The sequence below is a fragment of the Cynocephalus volans genome, chromosome 9 (assembly GCF_027409185.1).
Source record: "Cynocephalus volans isolate mCynVol1 chromosome 9, mCynVol1.pri, whole genome shotgun sequence".
In the NCBI taxonomy this organism is placed as follows: domain Eukaryota; kingdom Metazoa; phylum Chordata; class Mammalia; order Dermoptera; family Cynocephalidae; genus Cynocephalus; species Cynocephalus volans.
Genome location: NC_084468.1, coordinates 71787856 through 71815642, shown reverse-complemented (window position 1 = coordinate 71815642; position 27787 = coordinate 71787856). Strand labels below are relative to the sequence as shown.

Genomic DNA, 27787 nt, shown 5'->3' with positions numbered 1-27787 from the left:
CAAAGGAGAAAAAATATAAACAGAAAAACATAAAAATTACAATAAACAACTCTGCACAAAGGCCTCTGAAAATAAGCTGAATAAAAATCTGGGCAAATGAACAACTTTCTACTAAATACTGACACCAAGATGTGAACACTAAAGAGAACCATTTGCACAGATGAAATAATGTGGTGAGCAAAAAAAAGCTTACATTTAGCCGATTAGCACAGTTGGTTAAAGCATGGTACTGATAACACCAAGGTCCAGGGTTCAAACCCTGGGCCAATCAGCAGAAAACATTAAAAGAAACTTACATACATCCCCACCTCCCACCCAACCAATACACACTAGACCCAGACTTTTTACAGAGAATTCTGCCAAACATTTAAACTGTGAAGAAAGGGAGAAAGAAAGAAAGATAGTTAGGTAAGTAATCAAATATAAAGATCAACTGCAAAAATCCTAACTCCAATTTTGGCAGACAATTTCCAGCACCACATTATAACCAGACAATGTTTATTCCATAAATGCAAAGATGATTCAAATATTTTTAAAACTCTGGGCCGGCCCGTGGCTCACTTGAGAGAGTGCAGAGCTGATAACACCAAGGCTGCAGGTTTGGATCCCATATAGGGATGGCTGGTTAGCTCACTTGGGAGAGCCTGGTGCTGACAGCACCAAGTCAAGGGTTAAGATCCTTTTACCAGTCATCTTTTATTAAAAAAAAAATTTTTTTTTTTAACTCTTAGTATATAATTCACCATAATATGTCTAAGGCGGAATATATATATTCACCATCACAGATGCTTAAAAAACATGAAAAATTCAACATTCATTCTTGATTTAAAACAACAAAACAAGAATCAACAAGTACTTAACATGAGATGGGAAAATAGATCAAAACAAACATGACACTTATCAGGAAGACACTGAAGGCACTATAGCCCATTCTCAACAGGAATGCCACTGTCACCACTACCATTCAACACTGTATTAGAATATCAGCCAACACAATCAGACAAGTGAACGAAATGAAGTATAAACTGGAAAAGAAGTAAAATACAAACCAAAGTCGAAAGAGAAGTGGTAAAACTATCAATATGTGAAGATAAAATAACGGTATATCTGAAAAAAAGGAAACCTCCTGAAAAACCACATACAGCATGAGAATTCTTAATTTTATATCCTTCTACCTTACTAAAATCAAAAGCTTTCCTATATAAACAACAATCATTTAGAAATATGATGGAAGAACACACTCCATTTATAACAGCAACCAAAATATAAACTTAAGAGGAAATGTACAAAACCTATCTGAGGAAAACTTCAAAACATCTCTGGAGGATACGAAAGAAAACCTAAATAAATGTAAGACTCAACACAGATATGTCAAACCTTCTTCAGTAAATTTATAAACTTAACACAACTCCATTAAAAATGGATTGTTGTATTTCCTTGGACCACAGAAAGCAGGACCTCAAGATCATATGGGAAAATAAGCAAACAAGAACAAATAGGAAGCACAACAAGAACAATTATTTCTACCAGATATCAAAAAAGTCCATTGAAGAAGCAATAATTAAGTCCATATGATAACAGTGCATGAGAAGACAAGTAGACAAATGGAACTAAATAGAAGGCTCAGAAATAGATCCAAAAATATACTGGAATTCCAGAAATAATATTAATAATGTATCTCAAATCAGTTGGGTAGAGATGGACTTTTTAAATTTTATTTATTTATTTATTTTTTGCCCCTGCTCTGTGAGAAAGATGGACTTTTTAATAGAGAGTGTTGAGACAACTGGATAGTCATCTGGACAAACACACCAGAATAAATGAATCAAAGATTTAAATATTAAAATATATATATATATATATATTCCTAGGTAAAACATATGTTAATAGGAAAAAAATAAATAAATAAGAGGGAAAATCTTTCTACCAAAGAACTCAAAATCCAGAAGCTAGAAATAAAATATTGATAAACTGGACTATATAAAAATAAAAAAATACCTGCATAATGTTTTCAAATGAAGCATGATAGCAAAGGAAAAAACAGAAATTAAAAACTGAAAAAAAATTTGTATCTCAGTACAGACAACAGCTAATCATTTCAATATATGAAAAGGTCTTAGAAATCAAAGAGAAGCAAAACAGCCTGATAGAATAATGGTGAAAAGATGTGACTAGATAGTTCCCAGAAAAAGAAATACAACTGGCCCTTAAACATGAAAATATGTACAAACTCACACTCATATAAGAGAAAAGCAATTTAAGATTAAACTGAGTTTCTACTTCTCACCTATCAGATAGGCACAAATCCAAAAGTCTGACACATATTTACACCATTGGTGAAGCTGTGGGGAGACAGGCACTTGCATAAATACCCAGTGAAGGGTAATTTGACAATATCAATCAAAACCACAAATGCTCTTTGGCAGAGCAATCCTATTTGTAAGAATTCATTTTACAGTTATATTTATTGTAGCATTACTTTTTAGCAGCCAAAAGGTGAGAATTACAGATAAAAAGAACCATTTGCATTCATATAATGAAATTTCTTGTAACTGTCAAAAAAGCACAAACTTTTTAAGTAATAATATGGAACCGTCTATAGGATATACTATAAGTGGAAAACACAAGACTCAGAATAGTCATGCATAGTGACTCAGAAATGTCATGAAAATAATAAACATTTGCATTATAATAGCATGTTTGTAATAGCATAAAGAAGTACTTGAAAAATACGTAACAAACTAACATGCAGTAGACATAGTCAGCAACAGGAGTTGAAGCTACATTTATCAAAGTGTAAGTTTTTTAATTACTATGATTTCTGAATTTATTATTTATGCAAAAGTATTAAAATATTTTTTAAAGGTTGTATAAACCCAAATTTAAAGTGTTTGCAGAAGAACCAACACACGTATCCTTTGTGTATTCATTTGCTAGCTCAGTCTGATGACTCAGCATACCCTCAGAATTGTAAAGATGCAACAAGGTGAAACTGTATTATGATCACTTTCTACATACCCAGTGTCACTATTTCATTTCAAAATCTTTCCCCAAAATACTTAAGTTCTGGATTAGCTTTAGAAGTCCCTAATAATCCCCCATATTTGTACACACTCACAGAAAGCACAGTTTACAAAAAAGCATTCAATGTTATTCTAAAGAGGAGTTGACAGGCAACATCTATTATTCTCAGGAGAAAAATATAGCACAAAAGAGTATCAGTGGACAAAAGAATGAGGAGAGAGAAAAAATATATAGTTACAACTCTCTCTTTCAGTTTCCAATCCCTCTGCTCTTATTGTCTTTCCTGGTTGATCTTTCGTTCATTTATCTCTTCCTGCCCCTTTTCTACTACCTTTTCTCCAGTCTTTGTATATGTCTTTCACCCTCTATGAGTTCATTAAATCCACCACTTCAACTTTCACTCTCTGCAAACAACTCTCAGATGTGCACCTATAAACCCGACTTCCCCAAGGCTCACACTTCTTTATGGCTGCGGGAAACTCCATCTCTCCACCAACCCCACTGCTCTGGTTCATGCCCTTCCAGAATGGCTCCCTGTCTATCATCCCTTCTCTCTCCACTTCCCCCACCCTCTTCCTGTCTAATACCTCTTCCACAAAACTATCAGATTTGTCTTCTCAAAACTTTGAGATCCCCTCACATAAGGAATGAGTTTCTTAGCCTGGCATTCATTCAAAGCCTTTTAGGACTTGAAGTAAACCTGAATATACAGTCTTAACTCCTTCTACACCAACTCATCTTCACTCATCCTCGCTCCAGCCAAACTATATCAGTCATTGGGTGCCTAATATTTCCCAGGCTCCCCTACCCTCCTGCCTCTGCTTATAGCTTCTTCTACCTGATGCCTCCTTTTCCTAAAATTATTGCTTTTCACATTAGCAGAATTCCATTTCCCCCTTTCTTCTTCTCCTTGTGCTTAGGAACCACCAACTCCATGATGCAGGAGTTGTCTTAACTGATTGTAAGCAAAGAAGAAAAAATCCCCAAGGTATATCAAACTCATAAAATATCATTTCTAAGTTTCTAAAATTAAATCAGGTGAGTACTAAAGAACACAATGGGTGGCTTTTCCTGTGGGGGGTAAGGGTGGAGTGGCAAGGCAATGCCCCCTTTTTTCTTTTTTTTTTTTTCACCCAAAAAGGGGGGGAGGATATTAGTTCCTTTATCTTTGTCGATTACAAATTGCCTGTTTTTATACCTCTTCTTGCACACGAACCCTGTTATGCATGTTTCCGTATTGCTTGGCAATCTTACATATGTGCTCACTGTAGAGAACATCAGCTGAGCATCACAAGGCTGAACACCTTCACACGCTGGGATTTCACAATGCCTGCCTGCATCACACATTTGATACCTGTCTGTGGGAGTCATGTGGGTGGGCCCACACACTGGCAAGTAAAGTCACCAATTTGGACATATGAGTCATTGAAAATGAGGATGTTAATTTATTTGAGCAGATTTGTGCCAACGTCACTGCACAGGCAGAAAAAAGGAAGGGATATGAATGACACACTTTGGAAAAGAGGAACATACACTTACTCCCTGCAAAGACTTTAAGTACTTTACATATTCTACCAAGTGGGTAGATGTTATTAATTACACATAGCTGAAGTCTTAATCTCCTTTTTTATTATTTGAAAGAGATAGCCTTGGAATTCATTATCAACTTCCCTCTGCTTAAACTAAGAGAATGCCACTGGTTGCACAGGGATACTAGAAATCACTGCCCATAATGCTGTTTTCTCTAATAACTTGAAGAAGAATGTCATTTGCTATGTATATGCACTGTCTCTGACATACATTAACTTTTTTTTTTTCAGACAATCAAGGTTATTTTCTAGCCAGTCCAAGCTTTGGGGAAAACAGAGCTTTGAGGAAGAGAAACAGGAAAACCAGGCACCTGACCTAGAAAAGGAGAAGGTCCTTGCCTAAGGGTTTTGCCCACCCCAGGGCATTCAGACATCACAGACTTCTTCCCCCCGCAACCTAAGGACAGGATAAATTCAATGGACTCTCTCTTCTCCCTGAGCCCAAAAGCCTATTCTCACCAAATACAGAACCCCCTCTATGTCCTCTCCAGCCCTCTGTGCACAAAGCATGCTTTGGCATTCTGTCCCCTTCACCTCCTGTGTAGTTGAGAACTTACGCTGTCCCAAGAGCTTCAGCTTCAGGAAAAAAAAAAAAAAAAACAGAGGAAAGTAAGAAATGACATTGAAAAACCTCTTAGATAAAGAAGAAAAAGCAAAGGAGAATTGTAGGGTGGTTGCTACTTGCTGGCAGAATAAAAGAACCAGTGAAAAGCTCCCCTGCTTTCTCTGCCCGTAGAGCAAGTAGACCACAAACAGGTACCTCCACTTTTAAGAGAGACAAACACTACTGAAAGAAGGATTTAAAAATAGATACTATAATTCTTTTTTGTTGTTGTTGTTTTGTTTTGTTTTGTTTTGTTTTAAAAGATGACTGGTAAGGGGATCTCAATCCTTGACTTATTGTTGTCAGCACCACATTCTCCCAAGTGAGCTAACCGGCCATCCCTACATAGGGATCCGAACCCATGGCCTTGGTGTTATGAGCACCACACTCTCCCAAGTGAGCCACAGGCCGACCCTGATACTATAATTCTTATAGAGAATGCATTACAACCAAGATAACAAGGCATGCTTTAAAAAAAAAAAAAGAAAAGAGCTTTGCTATAAACAAACAGTAATTCACACCTCTCCCAAAATTCTCAATTAGCCTATTCATAAAAGATCTCTATAAAATCTACTTACTACCTGCAGCAGTTTTCTGATCATTTTTTGCCAACAAGAAGTCTTTCCCTATATACAATTTAATTATTTTATTTCAATTAAAGCCAATCTGATCCATCTTTTATGAGGAAAAGTGGACTGGGTTCCTCCTTTTAATAATTAACTAACTTTAATATGAGTCATCCCTCTTTTTTTTTCTAAATTCGATAATCAGCCTTCACAGATCTCATTTACTACTATATTAACCATTTTTACAAGCTTCAGAATTTCCTCTTCACCACCCTTAATGTAGACAGTAAACCTGAGCTTACCTATGCCGTTAGATCAAATCTAAACTGCTTCATTTTGAGAGCCTCCATGACCTAATCTTACCCTCCAAAACAACCTTATTTCTGTTTTGCCCCTTCAATAAACAAAGCACACTCCTACTGCTAATTAAGCTGTTCTCTCATTTCCCCAGTTTAGAAAGTCTTTCCATCCTATTTAATCCCAACCCACCTCCACATGGCCGGTTTAACACAAACATATCCACAAAAAACACTCTCTGAGGTCCCCCATCCAAAATGATCTCCTTTCACGCTGCACTTAAGAATTTTCTTACTAAAATTAATTATATTTATATGTTTAAGGAATTTAGTAATATTCACACTGCCTGGTTCTCAACTGCTGTATGGTTATTGGTGATATTTCCTCAACTAGGCTATGAGTCACTTGAGGGCATGACCAACAGCACAGTTCAGCATATCACCTAGTCACACAGAAAACACTCAGTAAGCAGGCAATGCTCACAGCAGAGACCAGAGTTAGTGATTAAACGGTTCACTACTGAGTAGGTGACCATGCTGGTTCTGTTTTGCACTGCAGCATCCTTTCAGGTTCTGTGTTCTCCCTTGTTTCTCATTGCCTGGTTGTCTAAAACTCTGTCTCTGACATTCTGTAGCCAGCCTTTTTCTACCATGTACCCAAGCTTGGTTTTTCTATCCCGTTTTAGAACATCATGTTTGGGTAAACATCTTGAATGTAGTCCTCTCTGATGGCTCATTCTTCAAAGCCATCAAGATTACTTTAAATTCTATTCCTGTTTCCTATGTTGTTTAAAGCCCTGACTATTTTAAAAGCATTCAACCAACTAAATTGCACTTCCATTTATGTAAAAGTCATTAATACAACCTCACACAATAAAACCAAATCCATGCCAAAACCCAATTACTCAACAGGTTTCCCACCTTTCAGTTTGTGATCCTGGGATATACAGTCCCCATTCATGAGGACCCCACCCTCATGACCAAATTCCCAAACCCTCGCATTGGGGTTTATACTTCAGCATGTGAATTCTTGGGGAAAACAAATATTTAGTCTATAGCAGTGCTTTTAACTTAGTCTTGATAACTGAGAGACACTAGCAGAAAATTGCTCAGAATAAAAACAGAAGGGGGGGGATTATGCTACTACAGATATGCGAACCATGTAGAAACAGGAATATAGAGGTACCTGTATTTAGGTAAAGCTTTGATTCTATTGTAATCTCAAATAACAAGGTCAACAAATCCTTCTATATTCCTGACCAAATATTTATTTTATCACGGTGACAAAGCCAACACTCAGAAGAGGATTTTCTACTTGTGAGTCACCTCGACCATCGAACGGATAACCAGAAGGTATTGACCAGAGGGTGTAAGGAAGGTGTGGTTACAGGGTGGAGAGTGGTGGCCAGGACTTTTGAGTAGAACAGATAAATTGGGATTCATTTGCAGGCTGCCTTGGACTAGGGGTGTGATCTGAAGCAAGTTACCCAACCTTACTCGTCCATGGTTTCCTCACTAGTAAAATAAGGATTAACAAGACCTCACTTGGGCTGGCTGGTTAGCTTGGTTGGTTAGAGCACAGCCTTGTAACACCAAGGTCAAGGGTTCAGATCCCCATACTGGCCAGCTGCCAAAAAAAACAAAAAAACTCCCTTATATAAATAATTTTGCACAGTGGGGTCAATGTTTAACAAATGGTGGTGATTAATATTATTATTGATAAGCTCTCATCTATAAGACAGAAACAAAACAGAGAAGCTTGGGACTTTCTTTGGGGGCAGCGTGGCCAGAAAGAAAGTGGTGGGTTTGGGGAATACTTCTAAAATGACAAGCTGGATTTCCCAGTTGATAGATACCCATAGAGATGTCTGCTCCTCCCAATAGTGAAGAGAACTTCTGTAAATTAATAGGGGGTGTATTCTTGAGTTGACTATCAAGAACTATCACTTGATGCTATTATCTTCTCACTCTTAAATAATCTGAGTCTCGGTTCTCACCCAGCTTTTTCAAAACCCCACAACTTTGAGATGCAGGCACTACTGAGGGGTTTGGGACTGAAGCAGCCAAATCAACAACCAGCCCTCCACAGTTACTTAGTGCTGGGGATAGAAAGATGATTTAAAACCTGTTTATATTAGTTACAATTAAAAAAGAAAAACTAATTTCACTGAAAATAGGGGTAGGGCACAGGGCATACCATCTACTTTGCTACTGCTATATGAAAAGAAAACAGTCTAGGAAATAATACATTGTACGTTTTGGGGTTTTTTGGTTTTTTGGTTTTTGTGTGCCTGGCTTCTATATTTATTACAGGCTTCTGCTGTGTTATTTTAACCTCATTGAACCTCAGTTTCCTAATCTGTAAAATGCGGATAGTTCTTTTAGGGTTTTGAGATGGAGATAATGGATATAATGGGATCACAAGTGATTAGTAAATAAATGTTATAAATGATTTCTCTGGGTGCTGGTTTCTGCAGGGCCATCCTTTGAGAACAGGTGGTTTGGGGTCTCAGCAATGGGAATCAGCTTACTCTTTCCTCCTCTGCAGGTCTTCCCACCACCTTGCTTGCTGTTCACTCTTGCAGTCTTTGAAGTCCTGCACCTGTGGCTGGCACATGCTGGGCCATTCACTCCTGTTCCGCAAAGTGAGAGGCAGCACAGCCAGAGCAGGAGATTAACTGGTCCAGCAGGTCCTCTTCCTCATCCTCTTTCTTCACCTGTCAGATCCAGGTATGGCTTTGAGGGACTGAGGTTGACATCTTGAGGAGTCAAACAGGTGGGAGAAGAGGACCCAACTACACACTCCTGTGCAGCAGTGGTGACTTTGAGGCAGTTGGGGCTCTTCTTCAGAGTATGTTTTATGAACTTCCTAACTGGTCCTGTAGGATAGGAGCCTTCCTTTCTGTGATTTAGGGCTTAATTTGCCCTCTTCCCACCCAACTCTTCACAATGCGGTTCTAAAACCATTAATCTGATCTGACCTTTTACCTTCTCTAATCCACTTTAAAGTAAAGCTCCCTACAAAACAGTATATTCTCACTGGATTATGAGGCAGTTTGGAGAAAGATTTCTTTGTCTGCCTCTACCTTTCCTTAGGGAACATGCCTCCTCTTCCACCATCCAATGTTTTCTGCTAACCCTGCTGCTCACAGAGGCCCCTCCACCCATGCCTTACCTGGTCATTCCATCCTTCCCCAAGCCAGCCACCAAAAACTGTAGAAACTGAGTTCTGCTCCTTCAAGGGCCTATTGGTTAGAAAACTAAAAGCACTCTAGTGATAGCAGGTACCAACAGATTATTGCATTATTCTCTAAGAGCAGTGGTCCACAACTGGGCAGAGGAGTGGTGAGGGAAGGAGAGAAGAGAATTTTGCCCCCAGAGGACATGTGGCAATATCTGCACACATTGTTGGTTGTCTCAATGGGGGTAAGCTACTGTCACCTAGTGGGTACAGTCCAAGGATGCTGCTAACATCTTACCACGTACAGGACTATTCCTCAGGACAAAGAATTATCCAGTCCAAAATGTACACAGTGCTGAGGTTGAGAAATGCAGCTCTAAGAGGTAATACATTTCAATTAACAACTCTTTGTTCCATAGGTTTAAATTTAAATTCCAGGCACTGGTCAGGCTGAATGGAGATGTGTTTTGGAGCAGGTAAACATCAAATCATGCCCGAGACAGGTACCTATTTTCTATTCATATAATACTAGTTCCATTAGTCAGACTAAAGATTAGCTGAATGATATTTTATTTGGTTGGTTTGTTTGTTTTTAATTTTTAGGTTTAAAATATAAGTTGAACAAAAAAGGAGTTTAACAAAGAAAAGATACCCATTGTCATATTTACTTCAGATATACATATACATATTTTTTTTTCAAATATAGATACAGATAAAGCTCCACTCCTCTTCCCCTCCCTCCTAGAAGAGAACCATTCTCCTGTAGGATATATCATTTCCATACATATTTTGTACTTATCTACCTATATTTACATAAATATATAGCCTCTACCTGTGGTACTAAATTGTAAGTAAATGTTATCGTACTATACATTTCCTTTTTCTCAACACTGTTTGAAACGTATCTACTTTGTTCTTTTGGTGTAAATCCAGTTAATTTGTTCTGACTAAAAGAGAGAATGGAAGTGAGGCCACTAGAGGTGGAAAATGGGGAGGTAAGTGAGAAATTGGTAAAGGGACACAAAGAATGATTACACAAAGAATGATTTTACTAGTGAGGAATGTTGAATATACTAATTACACTGATTTGAGCATCAGATATTGCACACAGGTATTGATATTCAATGCTGTACTCCACAGATATTTACAATCAATTGTGTTTCAGTGAAAACAAGAATTAAGTGAGAATTCTAGTAAATGTTTGATACATGCAAAAAAAATTCATTTTGACTGCTGTATAGTATAAATAAACCAGCTTACATATTAATTTTCCTCCTGACAGATGACTGGGCTGTCTTCACATTTTCACTAATTATATGCACTTGTAATATGTCATCTAATACATACATGCTAAGGGTTTGAGTAGGTTCAATATCTTAGGAGAAGTGGAATTGTGGGGTTGTAGTGTAATTTTCAGGTCTTCAACTTCCCTAGGTATTCCACATTACTCTCCAAAGTAGCTGAACTAAGCTCTCATTACAGTGCACTTAAGAGAAATACAGATGACTAATCTGATGGTTTTCAAACAAACAAATAAACAAAAGGATCAAAACTGTGCCTACTACAGAGCTATATTAAGATGTGAGGATAAAAATGTATGGTATTCTAGTGAATTTTCTCAGAATCACTTAGTATTAAATAATTTTTGTTCTAGGAAAAAAAACTGTAATTCTACCTCCACAAAAACTTCCATATTTCTAATTAAAGCAATGTAAAAAAATAAACAAACATTTTTGTGGACCATGACTGAATCTCAATTCAAACAAATTAATTGTAAAAACATTTTGAATCTATTAGGTAAATCTAAATATGGACTGTGTATTAGATAATATTAACAAATCATTAAGTTTATTAAAGGAACAATAGCACTGAGAAGTCCTTTTAAAAAAAATACATAAAAAGGCATAAAATTTTGTATCTGAATTAAATTACTTTAGCAAAAAATGGGAAGGATGATAAATGAATCAAGTGTAGGCAAAACCTTGACAAATGTTAAACCTGGTTAAATGGGGCTCATTATACTCTTTTCTCTACTTTTGTGTATGCTTGAAAACTGCCATTATCATCAACATCATGTACAATATTCACCAACATGGACAGACTAATAAAAACAGGTAGACATTTGGCCATGATAAAGAAAAACTCAACCCCATAATTAGATGATTTTGCTTTCTACAACAAGTAGTTAGACAAGTTCCAGTATTTTATCAATAAGATAATCCCTTTAAATACAATATAATCCATATATGCTTGAAGGCAGAAGGTACTGGTTTGTATTCAGAGTTCATACCAAGACAATAGTACTAAACCAACTTAGTTGATTTAAATAGACTATCAAAAATAGCTTGCCCAAGACAAAATATAGAAAAATGGTATTGCTTAAGTTTCTGTCACAAGATATTATCCCACATTTTCTGTGAATTTAAAAGATTTTATTAATGTCGACATATCCAATGTATACAGGATATCAGTGTGGTTTGTCAAATGCCTTACAGAAAGAACTCCAGAAGTAAAATTAGAGGAAAATGTTAGGCAACATGAATTCTCTCTGAATAGGTGTAACAACAGAAGTTTCACCTTAGCATTTTGTCCTTTTTGAGTGTCTGGGAGGGCGAAGGGGCAGAGGCTGGGGGGCGTGAGATACAAGGCAGAAGCAAAATTCATCACATGGGCTACTTAACAGCAGGTCACATGACTCAGAATCTTCCACGTGTGGGGCCTGCTGTGGCAGGGCAACATGCAGGACCTGTGGAGGCCACACGCTTTGCCCATCTCCAACAGTGCCAGCAAGCCACGCAACCCACACAGGGAACAACGCCAAAATGGCAGAACCATGGCCTCCAAGTATTTGTATTATTTATGACTCACTCTTAGGTTAAATGCAGGCCCTTATTCATGCTGTGGACTTTTCACTGGTAATCATTCAAAATGCCCTAGTATCATAATGCAATTATAGTGGGATTCATCTTGAGTCACTAAAATTACATAATTAATTTTATGCATTACAATTACAATCAAAATTACTAACTGATTAAAGCCTAACTGCATAAGAAATCCTGGAAACCATTCAGGCACCCAAACAGTGAAGCTGGAGGCTTTTAAAAACCAAATGGTCCCTTGTACTACATACAACAGGATAAAATAAAAGTTGCTAACATCTCAGTAGGACCAGGTCCAGGGTCTGAGGAGATGAATCTGTCCCATGGCTGAAGTCGTGAAAGCACACCTGATAAAAAGAAGCAATTACCCTTCTCTTTTCTTGTCTTAATCTTCTATGCTGTGGCTCCAGAACTTCTGCTCTCAGGGAACAAAACCTAGGGTAAAAGGGTGACTCGATATTGTCCGCTAAAGTTTAATGCTCAGTATAATACAGTTACTTGAAGGGGGTAAAAAAAGATTTATCTTCATTTTTGTGTTAACAATGAGGAAAAGTCCTTAAACCTAGAAGAGGAAGGTGCCATAATAGAGCTTCTTAAAGAGATTTTATTCATAATCATATCTGAAGCTCAATAAATTACAGTTCTTAAATAAAAGACACAGTAGAATAGGGCTACAGACAAAAGAGAATTATCTAACTACAAAGATAATATTTCCCTAGGTTCAGCTTTTAGTTGGCTGATTTAATAAAGGCATAGAAAAAATATTAAGCAACAGGGATTTAACTGGAAGGGAGACTTGTGATGCATTTCAAAAAGTGTGTTTTACTAAGTAAAAGAGCGGCAGAGGAATTTTTTTGTGCAGAAAGTAAACATAACTCTTTTCCCTGTTTAGCTAATTTGTCCCTCTCAGATCCCCTAAATCTCTTATCAGGACTATATCATTCAGAGACATGTCAAAATCACACTGGTGCTCCTGGGGCCCTTGGCCTGTCTGTGACCTTTGCCTATACTTTGGCTGGCTCAACATTGACTTGTGCTATCTGTGGTACAGAGACTTGATGCTCTGAACACAGAAGACTCTGCCAGCCAAGCACACAAGTGCTCAGTGTGTTTCATCACCCTCCATCGGTCTGTCTAGGATTGTGACACTACTTTTCTGATGACTCCAAACACCAGGATGTATCAACTGGGCACACACCCCATAAGTCCTGGCAACCCAAGTATGGAGTCAGGATGGGAGCAGCGGTGCATACCATGCACAGTTGTGGGATTAACCAAGATGAAGCAGCACATATCAGAGCCTAAATTAGATCTCACATTGTCCTTTGCTTATGCCCTTATTTTAGCATTTATCACAGTGGCCTGTCAGACGCCTGTCACCCCACAGGCCCATGACTTAGTCATCTTTGGGTCCCATGTCAACCTTACATATCACAAATGCTCAATAACTGTGAGAGTCAATTCCCAATTTCACAGGCTAAAAGGAAGGGCAGCCACTCTGAGTGAAATATGACAAATTTTGTAGGCATCAGCCTTACTCTAAATTATTATGGTTTTATTTTCTCCTCCTGTTTACTTCACTCTTTCTTGAAAGTACTACAGAAAAGATAAAGACCACAAATAGAAAAGGCAGATGCATGAAACAATAATAATAATAATAATAATATATAACACAGCTAAAAGTATTCATCAAGTCATCACTTCCACATAGGATTAAAAAAAAAACTAAACCCATGCTACTGAACACTCTCACCTAGTGATTTTTAAATCCCTTAACCTACGAAATTGAAACACCTTGTGCCCTTTTAAATTCATGGCCCAACAAAGGTGGGAAAGGAGGGGTAGGAAAGGAGTTAGAGAAAAATTGGTAAAGGGCCACAAAAAATGCTTACATCGTATAATGGTGAATATATTAATTATCCTGATTTGAGCATCACATGTCGCACACAGGTATTGATATTCAATACTGTACCCCACGGATATGTACTATCAATTATGTTTCAATAAAAATTTTTTTAAAAAATTCATGACCCACGATATGCACAACCACCCCAATCTGCAAGGCCCATAGAATTTCACTCAAGATCCACGACAGCCCAAAGTCTCACCAAGTACAACAGAAAACCGACAACAAAATTTATTCTCTTCTTAAATCATAAAGACACACATTTTAAAATCCCCCCCAAAATAAAAAGTTAATAAATCTGCTATATCTGAGAGAAAGTACCTGACAATTAAAAAAAGGATGAAGGATAGCCAGAAATATCCAGCCTTGATAGTGTTATTGGTGTTAAGACTTTGGTGTTTATATACTATGAAGCTCTACTAATTGTTTCCATCATTTGAAGATAATAATCCAATTACACAAAAATGGTCAGATGTTTTCAGTCAAATACTTTATTTCCATAACTCACAATAGCATACAATTTCTTTTAGACAAACCTCCAGAAGACAAATTCCTTCCAGGGAAATATTTGACAGTTGGACAATTTTTAATCCTAAATCAGATGGGCACAAAATTGTTTTGACATTATTTTTGAAAAACATATAAAGGCTTTGCCTTTTAATTAAATCTAGAGATTTATTTCCTCCTTATGGCACAGCCACCACTCCATAGAATACTCTTCTCCTATGAACCCAGTGTCTTAAACAATTTTTAAAATCCTTACCCCAAGTGAAAAGTTTTATTCAGACAAATGCAAAGCACACAAGTAGAGGCAAGGACTGGTTAACTCAGTTGATTTGTTAGCTCACTTCTACCAGAAGCTAACAGGTATCATATGTTAAAAAGGACATTATGTTCAAAACAAGTTTAGGAAACACTAAGTTAATATAAAATTAAACATGTTTCTTTATTGCAGGACTTTTCTGGGTCTTTATTACTAACTATGCAGCAGCTCTCTCTAAAAGGAAGGTATGATATCTGATGATGCCCAAGCTTATTTCACTGGGGAGTTATTTTTTATTTCATGTTTTACCAAGTAGCCTTCAGCAGGAGAGAACATTCTGAGGAATATACTTTAAGAACAACAAACTAGAAACTAGAATAAGGTGCTAATTAAAGTCAATAATAGGTTTTAAACAATACCTGTAAGAACACATAGATAAACACATTTACCCTTTTCAGTAAGAAGTCAATCAGAACTTAGGCAGCTGCTATTTTGCATTAAGGACAGAATTATGAATGACCCACCACCTATAGAACGCACTGCTCTCTGCATATTTCAAGTTCAAATTGGATAGATGTAAACTTACCCAATTTGAATATTTTAAAAATCATAATGGAAAAGAAGACTTACCAACTGAAGCTGAGTTTTTAAGAATCGACTCCTTTGGGGCTCCTTTTTCAATTCGTATTGTGGCCCACTGTTCAAAAACAAGAAGTATTAATTTAAACTGTTCCACAGACACAATGTAAAATACTTAAACCATACTTATAGGGAAGTGAAATTAAACATTAAGCCCTGGCACTATTTGAATTAAAGATACCCCAGTAAATTTCTTACACATTAGTATTCCAAGTCCCAGGTATACTCTTATATTAGTTACAGATAATGCCCTCATAAATTAGGAAAGAACAATAAATGAGGAAAGAACAATATTTACCCATCTAAACCTCCTCACATGCATCTGTGACCTAATAAATCACTCTTGGGAAGAACCCATAAAGCCCTTGAAGCATGGTGGGCAAAAGAGCCAGTTAAGCCCATGAGCATTCTTTTACAAGTTATGGCATGAAGAATGTTTGGGTTTGAAATTACTCAATCCTTCTAGGTCTCAGTTTCCTCATTGTAAAATAAACGTAACAGTTCCTATCCCATAGGGCTGCTGACAGGATTAAATGAGATAACACAGGTAAAGACCTAAACACAGAGCACAAAGTATAACGATTTTTTTCATAACAAATCAGGCACTCAGAAGTAAGAGACACTCAAGGAAGCATCAGAAATAAGCTTGCAGAAAGAGGCAGCACAGACTTGGAAAGCTGGAAGGGAATTGGTAAAATCACTAACTAAAGAAAATTATCTGTCCACCTGGTTGCTTACATATTAAAATGCATAGGGAAAATGTTATGATAATGAGGATCTACAGATTTGAGAGAATTTAAGAACTAGAAAAACAACTCTCACTTTGTTTTGAATGTACACAGCAGTGTAAAGAAATATATCAAAATGCAATTTTTTATTTTTTCTTTATATATTTTGTATGCATGTCCAAAATTATTTACCATTCACATCATAGTTCAAAAACTGCAAGTGAACTTTTTCAACTCAGCACTCTAGAGAATTCCAAGGGCTGTTTTAAAATATCTAGAGGATTACAATTTCAGAAGCTAACAATGTCTAAACTGACTGATTTGAGAGGAGAGGGAAAGAGCAAAGTAAGAGTTAAAAAGCATTGCAAGAATTATAATTGGATGTAAGCACCCCTCAAGGGGCAAAAAGACAGATTTATTAATATGTCAAGGCAAAAACCTTTGCCATTATTACAGTTTATTAAACAGAGAAGTTAAAAAAAATTTTTTCAAATAAATAAGAAAGTAACTTATAGAGAATAAATAACCTCAAACATACACACGAAAGCCAAGGAGTAAGGCATGATCTGACTGCGCCAGGACCACTGCACAACCAACCTAAAGAGCCAAGTAGGAACATGCCATTCTCACTTAGAGAACAGCCTGTAAATAGAGGCCTGCCTAATCCTCTGGGCTGCAAGTGGCAAGTCACTAATGATAATAAGACTCAATCTTAAGCTGGTTGTATCCTTTTATCTTCTCCCTGATTGGGTCAGGAGTTCTCAAGCTCTGAACTTGGACCTCCTGTCTTTTCACAGTTGAGGTAAAGGTTTATTTCCATGGTTTTTCCCTTAAAGGTTTGGCACCTGTTACCATTTCTAAGCAAATCAAAGACGAGTAAATCAAATTTTGTAAACAATCAATCATTGCTAATCTCAGAACTCACTTCTTTACTGTGGGCATGAAATTTTATATTTTATGCAAATGGTAGTTACCTCAGACTAGAACAATTATGTCATGCTCATATGATGGAAAATATTGGTATTCTGTGGCTGTTATGGGCTAACTCATGTCTCCTCAAAATTCAGATGTTGAAGTTCTAATCCCCAGCCCCTCAGAATGTGACTGTACTTGGAGACAGGGTCTTTAAAGAGGTGATTAAGTCAAAACGAAGCCGTTTGTGTGCGTCCTAATCCAACCTGACCAATGCCCTTATAAGAAGAGCAAATTTTGCACAAAGAGACACCAGGGATGTGTGCACACAGAGAAAAGGCCATATGAGGACATGGTGAGAAGGTGGCCACCTGCAAGCCTCAGAGAGAGGCCTCATAACGAAACCAACCCTGACAACACCTTGATCTTGGAGTTCTAGCCTCCAGAACTGTGAAAAAAATCCTTTCTCTGCTTAAGCCACCCGGTCTGTGATACTTTGCTATGGCAGCCCTAGCAAACTAGTACACTGACATTCCTCAGATACAAAGAGCTCCATGTCCTGCCACCAGACAAGTTTCAGAATGCACAACCTCTCCTGAAATGGTAGCTCCAAAGGTCTACCCTACAAAACACAATTATGGTGTTCAAAACAAGCACCTTTTAAGGTTGGAGAAGCAGCCATTTAATGCCAAAGGGAATTTGCACTAGAAAACCATTTTCTTCTGTAAGTTTACTCTCCAATGAAAGTGAAAACATGCCTGTGCTTTGCAGCCAGACAGATGTGCATTTGAATTACAGTTCTGCCATTTCCTGGCTGTAATCATCTCAGACAAGAGACTTTAACCTCTTGGGGCATCCATTTCATCATCTCTAAAGCAGGGACAACACCTAGGGTGGCTGTGAAGATCAAAGGAGATAATCTATATGGCACCCACCACTCAGTAAACCAAAGCAGAAAAATGATGTCCACACTTTATTTAGGTACCAAAAATGACCAGTTTTTTCTATTCCATCAGTGCATTTTCAAGTAAATAGCTATTTCTCTTTTACCATGCCCACCTTCTCTGGCCAATCAAATAAACTCAAATACAAAAGCAGAATATCTCTTCGAGAGGTTCTAACTCTCTTCCAGAAGTATCTCAGAACACATCTGTCTCAAGACACAATGAAAGAGGCAGCTCTGTCAGCAAGAGGGTCGTGAAGTACAAAAGTGGCTTCTAACACCCCCATTACTACTCCCCACTCACTTTCAACAAAAGTTGAAAGACACTTTATCAGTTAATTTCTCTCTCCACTTAATATCCAAATCCTCTTGGAGGGAAAATGGTAGCTGTCCAAAATTCACCAAGAAGAAACGGTTTCAAGTCTGATTTTTAAAGCTTACAAAATTATAAGACTATCACCTAGATAATTACAACTTCCAATTTTTACACTAAAAGGACATTTAAGGATTGATTAAAAAGAGAAAGAGGAAAGAGGCATAAAATTGTATGAAAATTCAAATTATTAGGCTTACTTAAATAAGAGCCGACCACCATCTGTAGCAAAATAAAACAGTTTCTTGGCAAAGGTTGTCACCTTGGCAGATTAATAACTTGAGCTCTAGGTTCAAATTAAAATGCTGATTCTACGACTGACAGCTGTATGCCATGCCCAGACAAATTTCCAATTTCAGAGGAACCGCCTTTCCCCAGTCCATCAATGGGAGTCATAATAGACCCTATCTTGGAGAGTTGTTATAGAATTAAGATATATGAAAAGCATGTTGCTTTGGTAGCTTTTCTTTATTATTACTTTCATCATGAACAGCCATGGCCTTCTAGCATATTTATTATATTTCCAACATCAGAGACAATATTCTTGTTACAACCATCTGAAAATTGACATGCCTTTTTAAAAGACGGAAAACTAATTGGTGGATGGAGGAGAGAATAAAGGGAAGAAATAATAATTAAAACAAAGGGAAAAAAGGGTCTTCTCTGAGTTTGTCTGTTGACCCATCAAAGATCTGAAGGTAGGTTAAATCTTAGCCTCATACAAGCAAATAAATAAATAAATAAAACAATATCAAAGAGTGTTCCGATTCAAACTCCACTAAGACTTGAGCATCTACTATGTATGAAGTGCTTTCATTTGCTTCTCCTCATTTCACCTGCACTATAACCCCATGCGGTATATTCATATATACACATGTAGAAACCAAGATTGAAATGTTAAGTGACCTGCCCAAGGTCAGAAGGCCAGAAATTTGGAGTAACCTGTTCGTGCTTCCATCTTATTTCTCAAAAGTGGAAGGAAAATTAGTCCATTTTCATGTATTATCTATCCTTCGCCTGTATCATCTGGTTAGACTAGACAATTTACATTTTACATACCATTCCCTTTCTTACCCATCAATCCTATATTCTCTTTCCATTCTTTATCTCCCTCTAATCATGAACGTTAGGCCAACAAATAAAATAGCAATCCTTTCCTACTCTCACCCCCATTATTAATCTTACATCAATTTTAACTTTTATGGTTGAGAACAGCATTTTTCAATGTTGAATCCGTGCTCCTGTTTGGTAATCATATAAACTTCACACACACCCTCTCAGAGATTACTATATACCCTACCATCCAGATGAACTGCCCTCTACACATCCCCTCAGCCAAAAGTTTTACTTTCATAGTTTAAATTCCTAAAACAATTTTCCCCAGTATAAAGTTACAACATTGACATACATATGCCTAACAAATTATTATATACCCCCTTGGAAATCACAGGTTTAGAGAATCACTAAACTTATTCAAGACTTGTCCTCAAGTACCTTGCCATATCAGTGACTTATATACACATCTAGAGATACCCAGCAATGCAGAAAAAGGCATGCAGAGGTGCTCAAAAAATGACTGATTACCTGAACCAGTGAGCTAAGAAGGGGTCAGAGAAGAGCATCTAGCTTGGTGAGTCACTTGACCAGTAACAATTACCACAGCTATTTAGAGGTACCCTATGCACATTTAACTTCCAGAATTTGAGTTTACGGGTCATAAAAAAGCCACTCATTGACAATAAAATTTGTCAAAGTAAACACATAATGGACAAAATTAAATGATCTTTTTAAATGATATGTAAATTACAACCAAAGAAACTTGAGAAATATCTAATTCTAATCAAAGAGCCAAAAAAATATTCTTGGGACTGGAGTGTAAGGAAAGAAAGAGCTGGGCCTTGAATGGAATCTACAAAAAGGCAGGGTATTTGTCCAGAACTAAAGATGTTCTAATACTAAACAACTGGCACAATTTTTTAAGGGAATTATCCCTATATTTGGGAAAAGCAATCCACTTTACTAATAGAAATATCTTTGAAACATTTAACACTGTTCTAGTTGAAGGATGGAGAAGTCTGGGTTGCTATTTCCCTCTCCTACACCTAAAGCAGAAATCACTATGGGATCACAGCTCTCTTTCCTGTTGAGTCCAGTTGCTCCCAAATGTAGGAGCTTCAGGCAGCCACAACAAACAAATCACAGCTGGTTCACAAAATGAATCTGTATTTGAATTCCAAATATGCCAAGCATCTCTGACCTAATAACTTAGTCTTAGCAAAGAGGATGATTCCTTATGCTGCTACCTACCTGTTTTCCAGGCTCAGTGGTCTATCTCCCAACAAGGAGTTCATCTCTGAAAGTGTCTTCAACTTCAGTTGGACAAAAATTAAAACTTGGGGCCCTGCCAAACTAAAGGTCAGATCCTTGATTGTGAAGAATCCCATCAATTATAGTAGAGTTATTTGCCAGGCTGAGAGCAACTAGCTGGCCTCTCTCCCTGACATGCACCTTGAAATACAGGAGTGAGCATCTGGAAGCCAGCATGTATGATATACCTTCACTCTGATCTCACTTGAGGTATAAATTCCAAGATACTACTGTATGGAAGAACAGTTCAATCATTTCAGAGTTCTGAGAAAGAGGGAACACAAGCCGAAGAAGATTGTCTGTTGTGAGAAGAGTACAGCAGTCCCCCTTATCTGTGGGGGATACATTCCAAGAGATCCAGTGAATGCCTGAAACCATGGATAGTACTGAACCCTATACAAGTATAAATTTCCTATACATACATATCTATGATAAAGTTTGAGGTGCGACAGCAAAACTAGCACAAATTTCTTTTTCCTTCTTTACAATTTCACGGGTAGAAGATTTGTTCTTACTGTACATCTTAGCAACCTCAGCATACAATATTTTTGTTTCCTTATTAAGTAGAGAACTTTCATCTTTCCACTTAAAAGAAGCACTTTATGGCTCCTCTCTGGCATATCTAAATTGCCAACATCACTACTCTTGTGTTTTGGGGCCATTATGAAGTAAATAAGGGTGACTTGAACACAAGTACTGCAATACCACGACAGTCAATCTGATAACCAAGATGACTGCTAAGTGACTATGGGTGGGTGGCATCTAAAGTGCGGATTCGCTGGACAAAGGGATGATTTGCATCCCAGAAGGGAAGAAGTGGAGTCAGAAAGGCGCAGAATGTAAAACTTATGATTGTTTATTTCTGAAATTTTCCACTTAATATTTTCAGACCACGGTTGACAGCAGGTAACTGAAACAGCAGAAAGCAAAACCTGGGATAACAGGACTACTATATTCTGAAGAAGGTCTAACAGTGGGAGACAGCTAAGAAATTCACAGCATAGTGTGACCAAGCTCAGAATGTAAAATCAATAAAAGTTCAAAATAGAAATATCTCCTAAGTAGAACAAAAGAACTTTAAAAATACAAGGGCTAAGGATGAAGAATCAAATATAAGTTCAAATAGGGTCTTTTTAGCAGAAAAATAGCCACAAAGAGAAAATTTAACAAGGACCAGGAATAAAACAGGAGGTTAGCAGGTAGAAGCCAGTGTCCCATGAGTTAGAGATGTATATCTGGGAGCCACCCCATTAGCTGAGGAAGTAGAGCAGATAAAGCCAAGACTTGGGGGCAGAGAGAAAATACAGGCAGAAAAATGGGAACCCCTATTAGAAGGTACTGCAAAAGTTAGAGAAACAAAGATGCTAGAATCTAAGTAATCATATTATTCTTTTAATAAAAGTATTTATATAGCACTGCTATGGTTTGAATGTTGTCCCCTCCAAAACTCATGTTGAAATCCAATTACCACTGTAATAGTATTAAGAGGTGGTAACTTCAGGAGCTGATTAGGCCATGAGGGCTCCACCCTTACAGATGGGTTTAATGCCTTAATAAAAGGGTTTTGGGGTATGGCCTTGCTCTCTCTCTCTTGCCCTTACGCCTTCTGCCATGTGATGATGCAGCATGAAGGCCCCCATCAGATGCTGGCCCCTAGATCTTGGACTTCCCAACCTCCAGAACTGTGAAGAAATAAATTTCTGCTCATTATAAATGGCCCAGTCTAAGCTATTCTGTCATAGCGGCAAAAACAGACTAGCATCAAGCACCTAATATTTGCAGGCACCTTTCTAGGAGCTCGACACCTTTTAACTCATTTAAACAGCCATATGTAAAAAGACGTTACCATTACTTCTATTTTACAGAAGAGGAAAATGAGGCACAAGAAGTAGCTTACCCCCCTAAGGTCACATATAGAGAAACAGCTGGGATTTTGGTATCAAATCTAAGTATACCTGTATCCAGAGTCTGTAATCCTAACCACTAGCCTACAGGGCCTCTCCTCAATTAAAACTTGTTTCCAATTCAAACAAACCACTGAAGGTCTCTGAGCCTTAGTCTCCTTATCTGTAAAAGAGGTATAGCACTTGCCCTCCCTACTTAACAAGGCCTTTTGAAACTTAATAAAGCCCTGTTTAAAGGTAAGCTGCAGCTGTTCCCTACTAGATCCACTGTCATCTAACACCTTTCTCTGCAGAATCTGGAAACAAGAGTGTAGGGAGAGCTGAGGTCAAAGAATAAACCTTTTCAATGGCATTTCAAGTGCCATTGGTTAGATAAAATTTTCATGATTCCACTAAAATAAAATCAGAGTTTTCTGCCATCCAGCAATTGGTTTCTTATCTCGGGCACAAAGTAGAACATGATTCCTTTCTAGACAGAATGCCTTAGTACAGGAATGAAGCTCTGAAACCTGGGGCTATAAACACTAGGGACAGTGAAGTGACAGTCGCACTGCATAACGGATATAAACAAATCCGATGATACGAAAGGCAGCTGCACTGCCATTCTAATTAGTAAAATAGCAATGATGATAGACCGGGAGTAGAGTGGTTCTGCCTTCAACCAGTGAACAATAGGGTGGTCGTTGCTCTCAGCCCTATCCCTCCGGCTCTGTGGGAAAGGCGGAGATGCTGTCTTCGCGCTACTGCGGACAAGGAACCGAAATATACACCCTCCAGACGCTGACCTTGGGAACCGGACCCTTCGCGTCCACTGGGCTCTCACAGCTCGGCCGCCACCATTCCCAGGTTCTCTCTGAAGCCCTCAGGGGTGCGGGAGCGCCGCGTCCCTCCCGGCACTCACCTCTAAAGTTTTCACCAGGATCTTCAGGTAGACCTCGGAGATGCCCAGAGACACTCCGAAGGCCGAAGGCAGAAGGATGAGGCCGAGTACCCCCGTCAGCCAGGTGGAAAAGACCTTGCCGGCCAGGTCTGCGCCCTCCATGGTTCGGTGCACCCACTTGGAAGAGATCCGCGGAGGAGATGCGAGTGCGACAGCCGTCCCTGTCCCCAGGCAGTCCGGCTGGGGGTCCGGGGAGTCAGCGGCGCCGCCGCACTCACGTCTGCGAGTTATAGAGAGGGCGGAAAAAACTTTCAGAACGGCGGCAATTTCTTTCCTTCCTTCTCGGGCTCCTCCTGGCCCTCGCCAGTTAACTCTCTCCGCTAGAGGCCCAGACTAGGGCCGAAGCCACCGCAGCGAGCGCAGAGCCGGGTAGCGCCGGCAGAGGACGGGAGCCGGAGTGAGCGAAGGGACGCCGCGGCGCCGGCAGAGCGCGCGAGCGAGGCCGGGAACTCGCCCCACCCCGCGCCCGATTTCCTCTGGGTGGCGGTTGCGACAACTCAGCGGCTGACTCACCGAGGCCGTCCCGGAGCGAGGATCCCTGCTCACCTCCGCACAGCGGCGGCCGGCGGAACTGGCGGCGGGCCGCGGGCTGCGCGGGGGGCTGGCTGCGCCCGGGCGCGCGGCCCTCGCCCCGCCTCCTCCGCCACCCAGCGGGGCGCTGCCGGCGGGGTCCAGCCCGGGAGGGAGCGCCGCAGCCGCCTGGCCGGCCTCCCTTTGGTCGCACGCCCTGCCTGCCTCCGCACTCCCAGCGAAGGTCCTTTCAGGAGGAGAGTTTTCACTGCAAAACGTTTGCGTTTTCTTCGCCCGCACAATGAACCGTTGACGTACCCGGGACTCTTGAGGAGGTCTTGTTTGTGTGGGTGTGAAACGACCTCTTGCGAAGGGCTTTCAAGGAAAGGAAAAGGCAGATGCCGCTCGGGGCCCCCACACCTTCCCCTCCCTCCCGTACGGAGCTGGGGCTAAATCTTGCTCAGGCGGACAGTAGAAAGCTCTCTCCACGAGTCGCCTAATCCACTCGGCCGCCATGTCCCCGACACAGAAACCCTTCGGCTGAGTCTCTGTCACTCCCTTCCTGGGGGAAGATTCCAACCCAGCACTCAGCGCATAGGCGTCGCAGAAAATGCCAGGCCCGAGCAAACCTCCAGCAAGCTGACAGACCCCTGCCAGCTGTTCAGTCTCCGCGTTGCTATGGTGCCAGCCCTCGACAGAGCAATGAAGGGCAAAACCCTGCATGTGTATTGCAGTTTATGTCTCTCAGAGACCTGAACTGTTTTTAAGAATGAGCATGAGACGGGGTGTTGAGAACTGTAGTAGTTGTGATAACCAGGCTGCCCGGGGTTTCCAGGTTTTCTCCGGATCCGACCAAAATCTCTTACAGGTATTCTTCGGTGGAAAAACTGGGAGAGCCGGCAAACTGAATTGAAGCAGTGTTGGTAGCACATGCTGCAGAGAAAACTGTCCCTGCCAGGGTGTGGAGGAAGTGAAGGGCTAAGGAAGTGAGAAGCCCCTCTGCCAAGAATGTAAATGTTTGTCCCCAGCACCTCCTGCAGGTGGGTGTCACAAACCAACTCCCACATTAAGAAAGAGAAAAAAGTATAACTTGGTTGTAGAAACCAAGTAATGAATGAAATGTCAGGAGATTGGTTTCTCAAACTTAAACTTCTGTATGGTCTGCCAGTTTACAAAAACAAGTCCAAAGTCCTTACTGAAAACGAATGCGATACTTACAAGGGGTCCTCAAAAAGTTCATGGAAAGATTAGTATTACCTTTTAATTCCATTTTTCCATGAACTTTTTGAAGTACCCTTGTATTTAGCACAAAACCTCAAAGATTATACAGTATTGGCTCATTGTGAAATAGAGCTCCCCACATCTGCTTCTGTTGAATTGCTTGTTTAACCTAAGTAACTCCATTTTACCCCGTCTGACCTGCAGACTACCCCCCCCCCCCGCATGAAAAACCATTGACCTCCCCATAGAAACAAAAGCTGTTGCATAGAAACAGGAGCCATACAGACTGAATTATCACATGGGAACAGGAACCATACACAGTGAATTATTACATGGGAACACACACAATGAAAAGTTGTACGCTCGATTGCTCTAACGGCTCATTCTTGGCATTTGTGACCTAGCCGCCTAGCTTGCTTTGTGCACCTGGACAAACCCGTGTGCCAACGGGATGTAGTTTTGGCCTTTAAAACCCTACAAGACCAAGGCCCGAGGCCGCTCTTCCTTGGTTGCTCCTTGGGAGATGGATGCTGGCCAGCTGGAGTGAATAAACTGCCCTTTTCTGCATGAGTGGCATGTAAGTGCATTTCTTGTGGGAGGGTGCCTCACAACAATTGCACACTGCAAGTTTAGACAAAATTCTTACCCTTCTTTACTTCCTCAAACCGAGATGACTTAGGAGCACCCTATGCTTGTACCAAAGTTTGCCCAACAAGGAAGACAGTCCAGGCAACTTCAAATTTATGTAGACAGAGGCTGGTGCTAAGTGCACACACTCTCCAAGGATTCTTGTTGCTCACGACCAAACTTCACAAACTGGTTTTGGGTTTTGTTTTATTTTGGCTGTTATGAGAGAATTATTCTTCCATGACAAAATGGTGGAATGGGAATACTGTGAAATTGAGTCTTAGATTGACTCCAGCACAGATACGTAAATTTGAGCAAGTGCTTCTGTGCTTCAGCTTTTTCATCAGTAAAATGGGTTATTTTTAGGGTCAAAAGTATCGTGAATATGAAACTGCTTTGTAAACAACAGAGCTGTATGCGGAGATCAGAAGGCAGCCTAATACAAGTGCAAAGTTCTCTTTTACTCATCTAAAACACAGGTGAGCTAAGACAGGCTCCTAAGAGTAACAAAGGCTCACCTTTGAAATGATGAGGGAGAGAGAGGGAGGAGAAGAAATGTCCGTGGTCCTGACTTGGCCCTCCCCTTGTCTCCCTTTCTCTCACTTCACCTCTCTTCCCACCCCCACCCCTTGAGACTGTTTGAATTAAACCTAGAGGAGAATCTCCCTGCCTCCCTTCCTGCAGTCTGGACTCCCTTCACTTACTGTATTCACTTACTAGAGCTGCCTTAAATCATCACAAATTTAGCAACTTAAAACCACAGGAATTTATTCTCTTAGTACTGGAGGCCAGAAATCTGAAATCTGTCTTCAAGTCGATGCTCCCATGCTCTAGAGGAAAATCTTTCCTTGCCTCTTCCATCTTCTGGTGGCTCCCAGCATTCCTTGGTTTGTGGCAGCATAACTCCAAGCTCTGTCTCAGTCTCTACATGGCTTTCTTCCTATGTTGCTTCTCTTCTCCTCTTTTATAAAGACACATCATCTTGGATTTAGTCTCCCCAAATCCAGGATGATCTCATCTCAAGATCCTTCACTTAATTACACTTAATCTGCAAAGACCCTTTTTCTGAACAAGGTCACGTTCACAGACAGGTGTTAAAACCTAGACATACCTTTGGGGAGGCTACAATTCAACCTCTACACTTACCATTCTCTGTAAAATGGGGGTAATAACACCAACCTGGAGAGGTTGTTATTGGGACTGGAGGTTATGTATTTAAAGTTTAGCTGATAGTAAATGCTCAAAAATGAAGTTGTTCAGAATCCTGTTTTTCACCTATTGTGCTGGCATGTATTTTATTTATTTATTTTTAAATATGTAAGGCTTCATGAATTTGTGTGTCATCTTTGTGCAGGGGCCATGCTAATCTTCTGTGTATGTTCCAATGGTAGTATATGAGCTGCCAAAGTGAGCACAGGCATATAACTTAATAGTGCTCCCTTTTATAATGAAATGTCCTAGTTTGGGTGATAAATCACATGGTCCTGTTATGCTTACATAATTTCTAAGATCTCTTTCAGTTCTAAAATATTAGGTCCTTAGACAAAACTCACTGTGAAGCCTATCCATTTCTTTATTGGTCTGTCCTTAACCAACGGGATATGGTTTCAGAAATTCCTTGTCAACACCTGAGGCCAAATGAAATTGTATAGGAGAATGAAGGAAAGGGATTAGCATCTACCCCAGAACTTCTAAAACTTTAATGTGGGTAGGAACCCCTGGGGCTCTTGTTTAAATGCAGATTTTGAGTCATAGGCTGGAATGAGGCTTGAGATTCTGAATTTCATACAAGCTCCCAGGTGATGCTGATGTTGC

General features: G+C 39.5%; 1 protein-coding gene, 1 non-coding gene and 1 pseudogene across 3 annotated transcripts in view; all 3 read right to left on the bottom strand.

Annotated features, from left to right (window-relative positions):
• Positions 1-24216, bottom strand: part of GPAT3 (glycerol-3-phosphate acyltransferase 3) — a 54604-nt gene extending 30388 nt beyond the window's left edge. Inside the window, exons 1-3 of one of the 2 annotated variants that reach the window (XM_063107734.1) lie at positions 24128-24216; positions 23576-23834; positions 15439-15505 (exon numbers count right to left, since the gene is read on the bottom strand). In XM_063107734.1, the coding sequence (XP_062963804.1) occupies positions 15439-15505; positions 23576-23716 (208 nt within the window). In that variant the 5' untranslated portion in view covers positions 23717-23834; positions 24128-24216. The other variant, XM_063107733.1, reaches the window with a different exon arrangement.
• LOC134386325 (cytochrome c oxidase assembly factor 4 homolog, mitochondrial-like) lies at positions 8589-8838 on the bottom strand (annotated as a pseudogene).
• Positions 24217-27281: 3065 nt separating the features above from the next.
• LOC134386670 (U6 spliceosomal RNA) lies at positions 27282-27387 on the bottom strand. Its single transcript, XR_010024501.1, has one exon. It is a non-coding gene; the product is annotated as a U6 spliceosomal RNA (small nuclear RNA).
• Between the last annotated feature and the right edge of the window lie 400 nt (positions 27388-27787).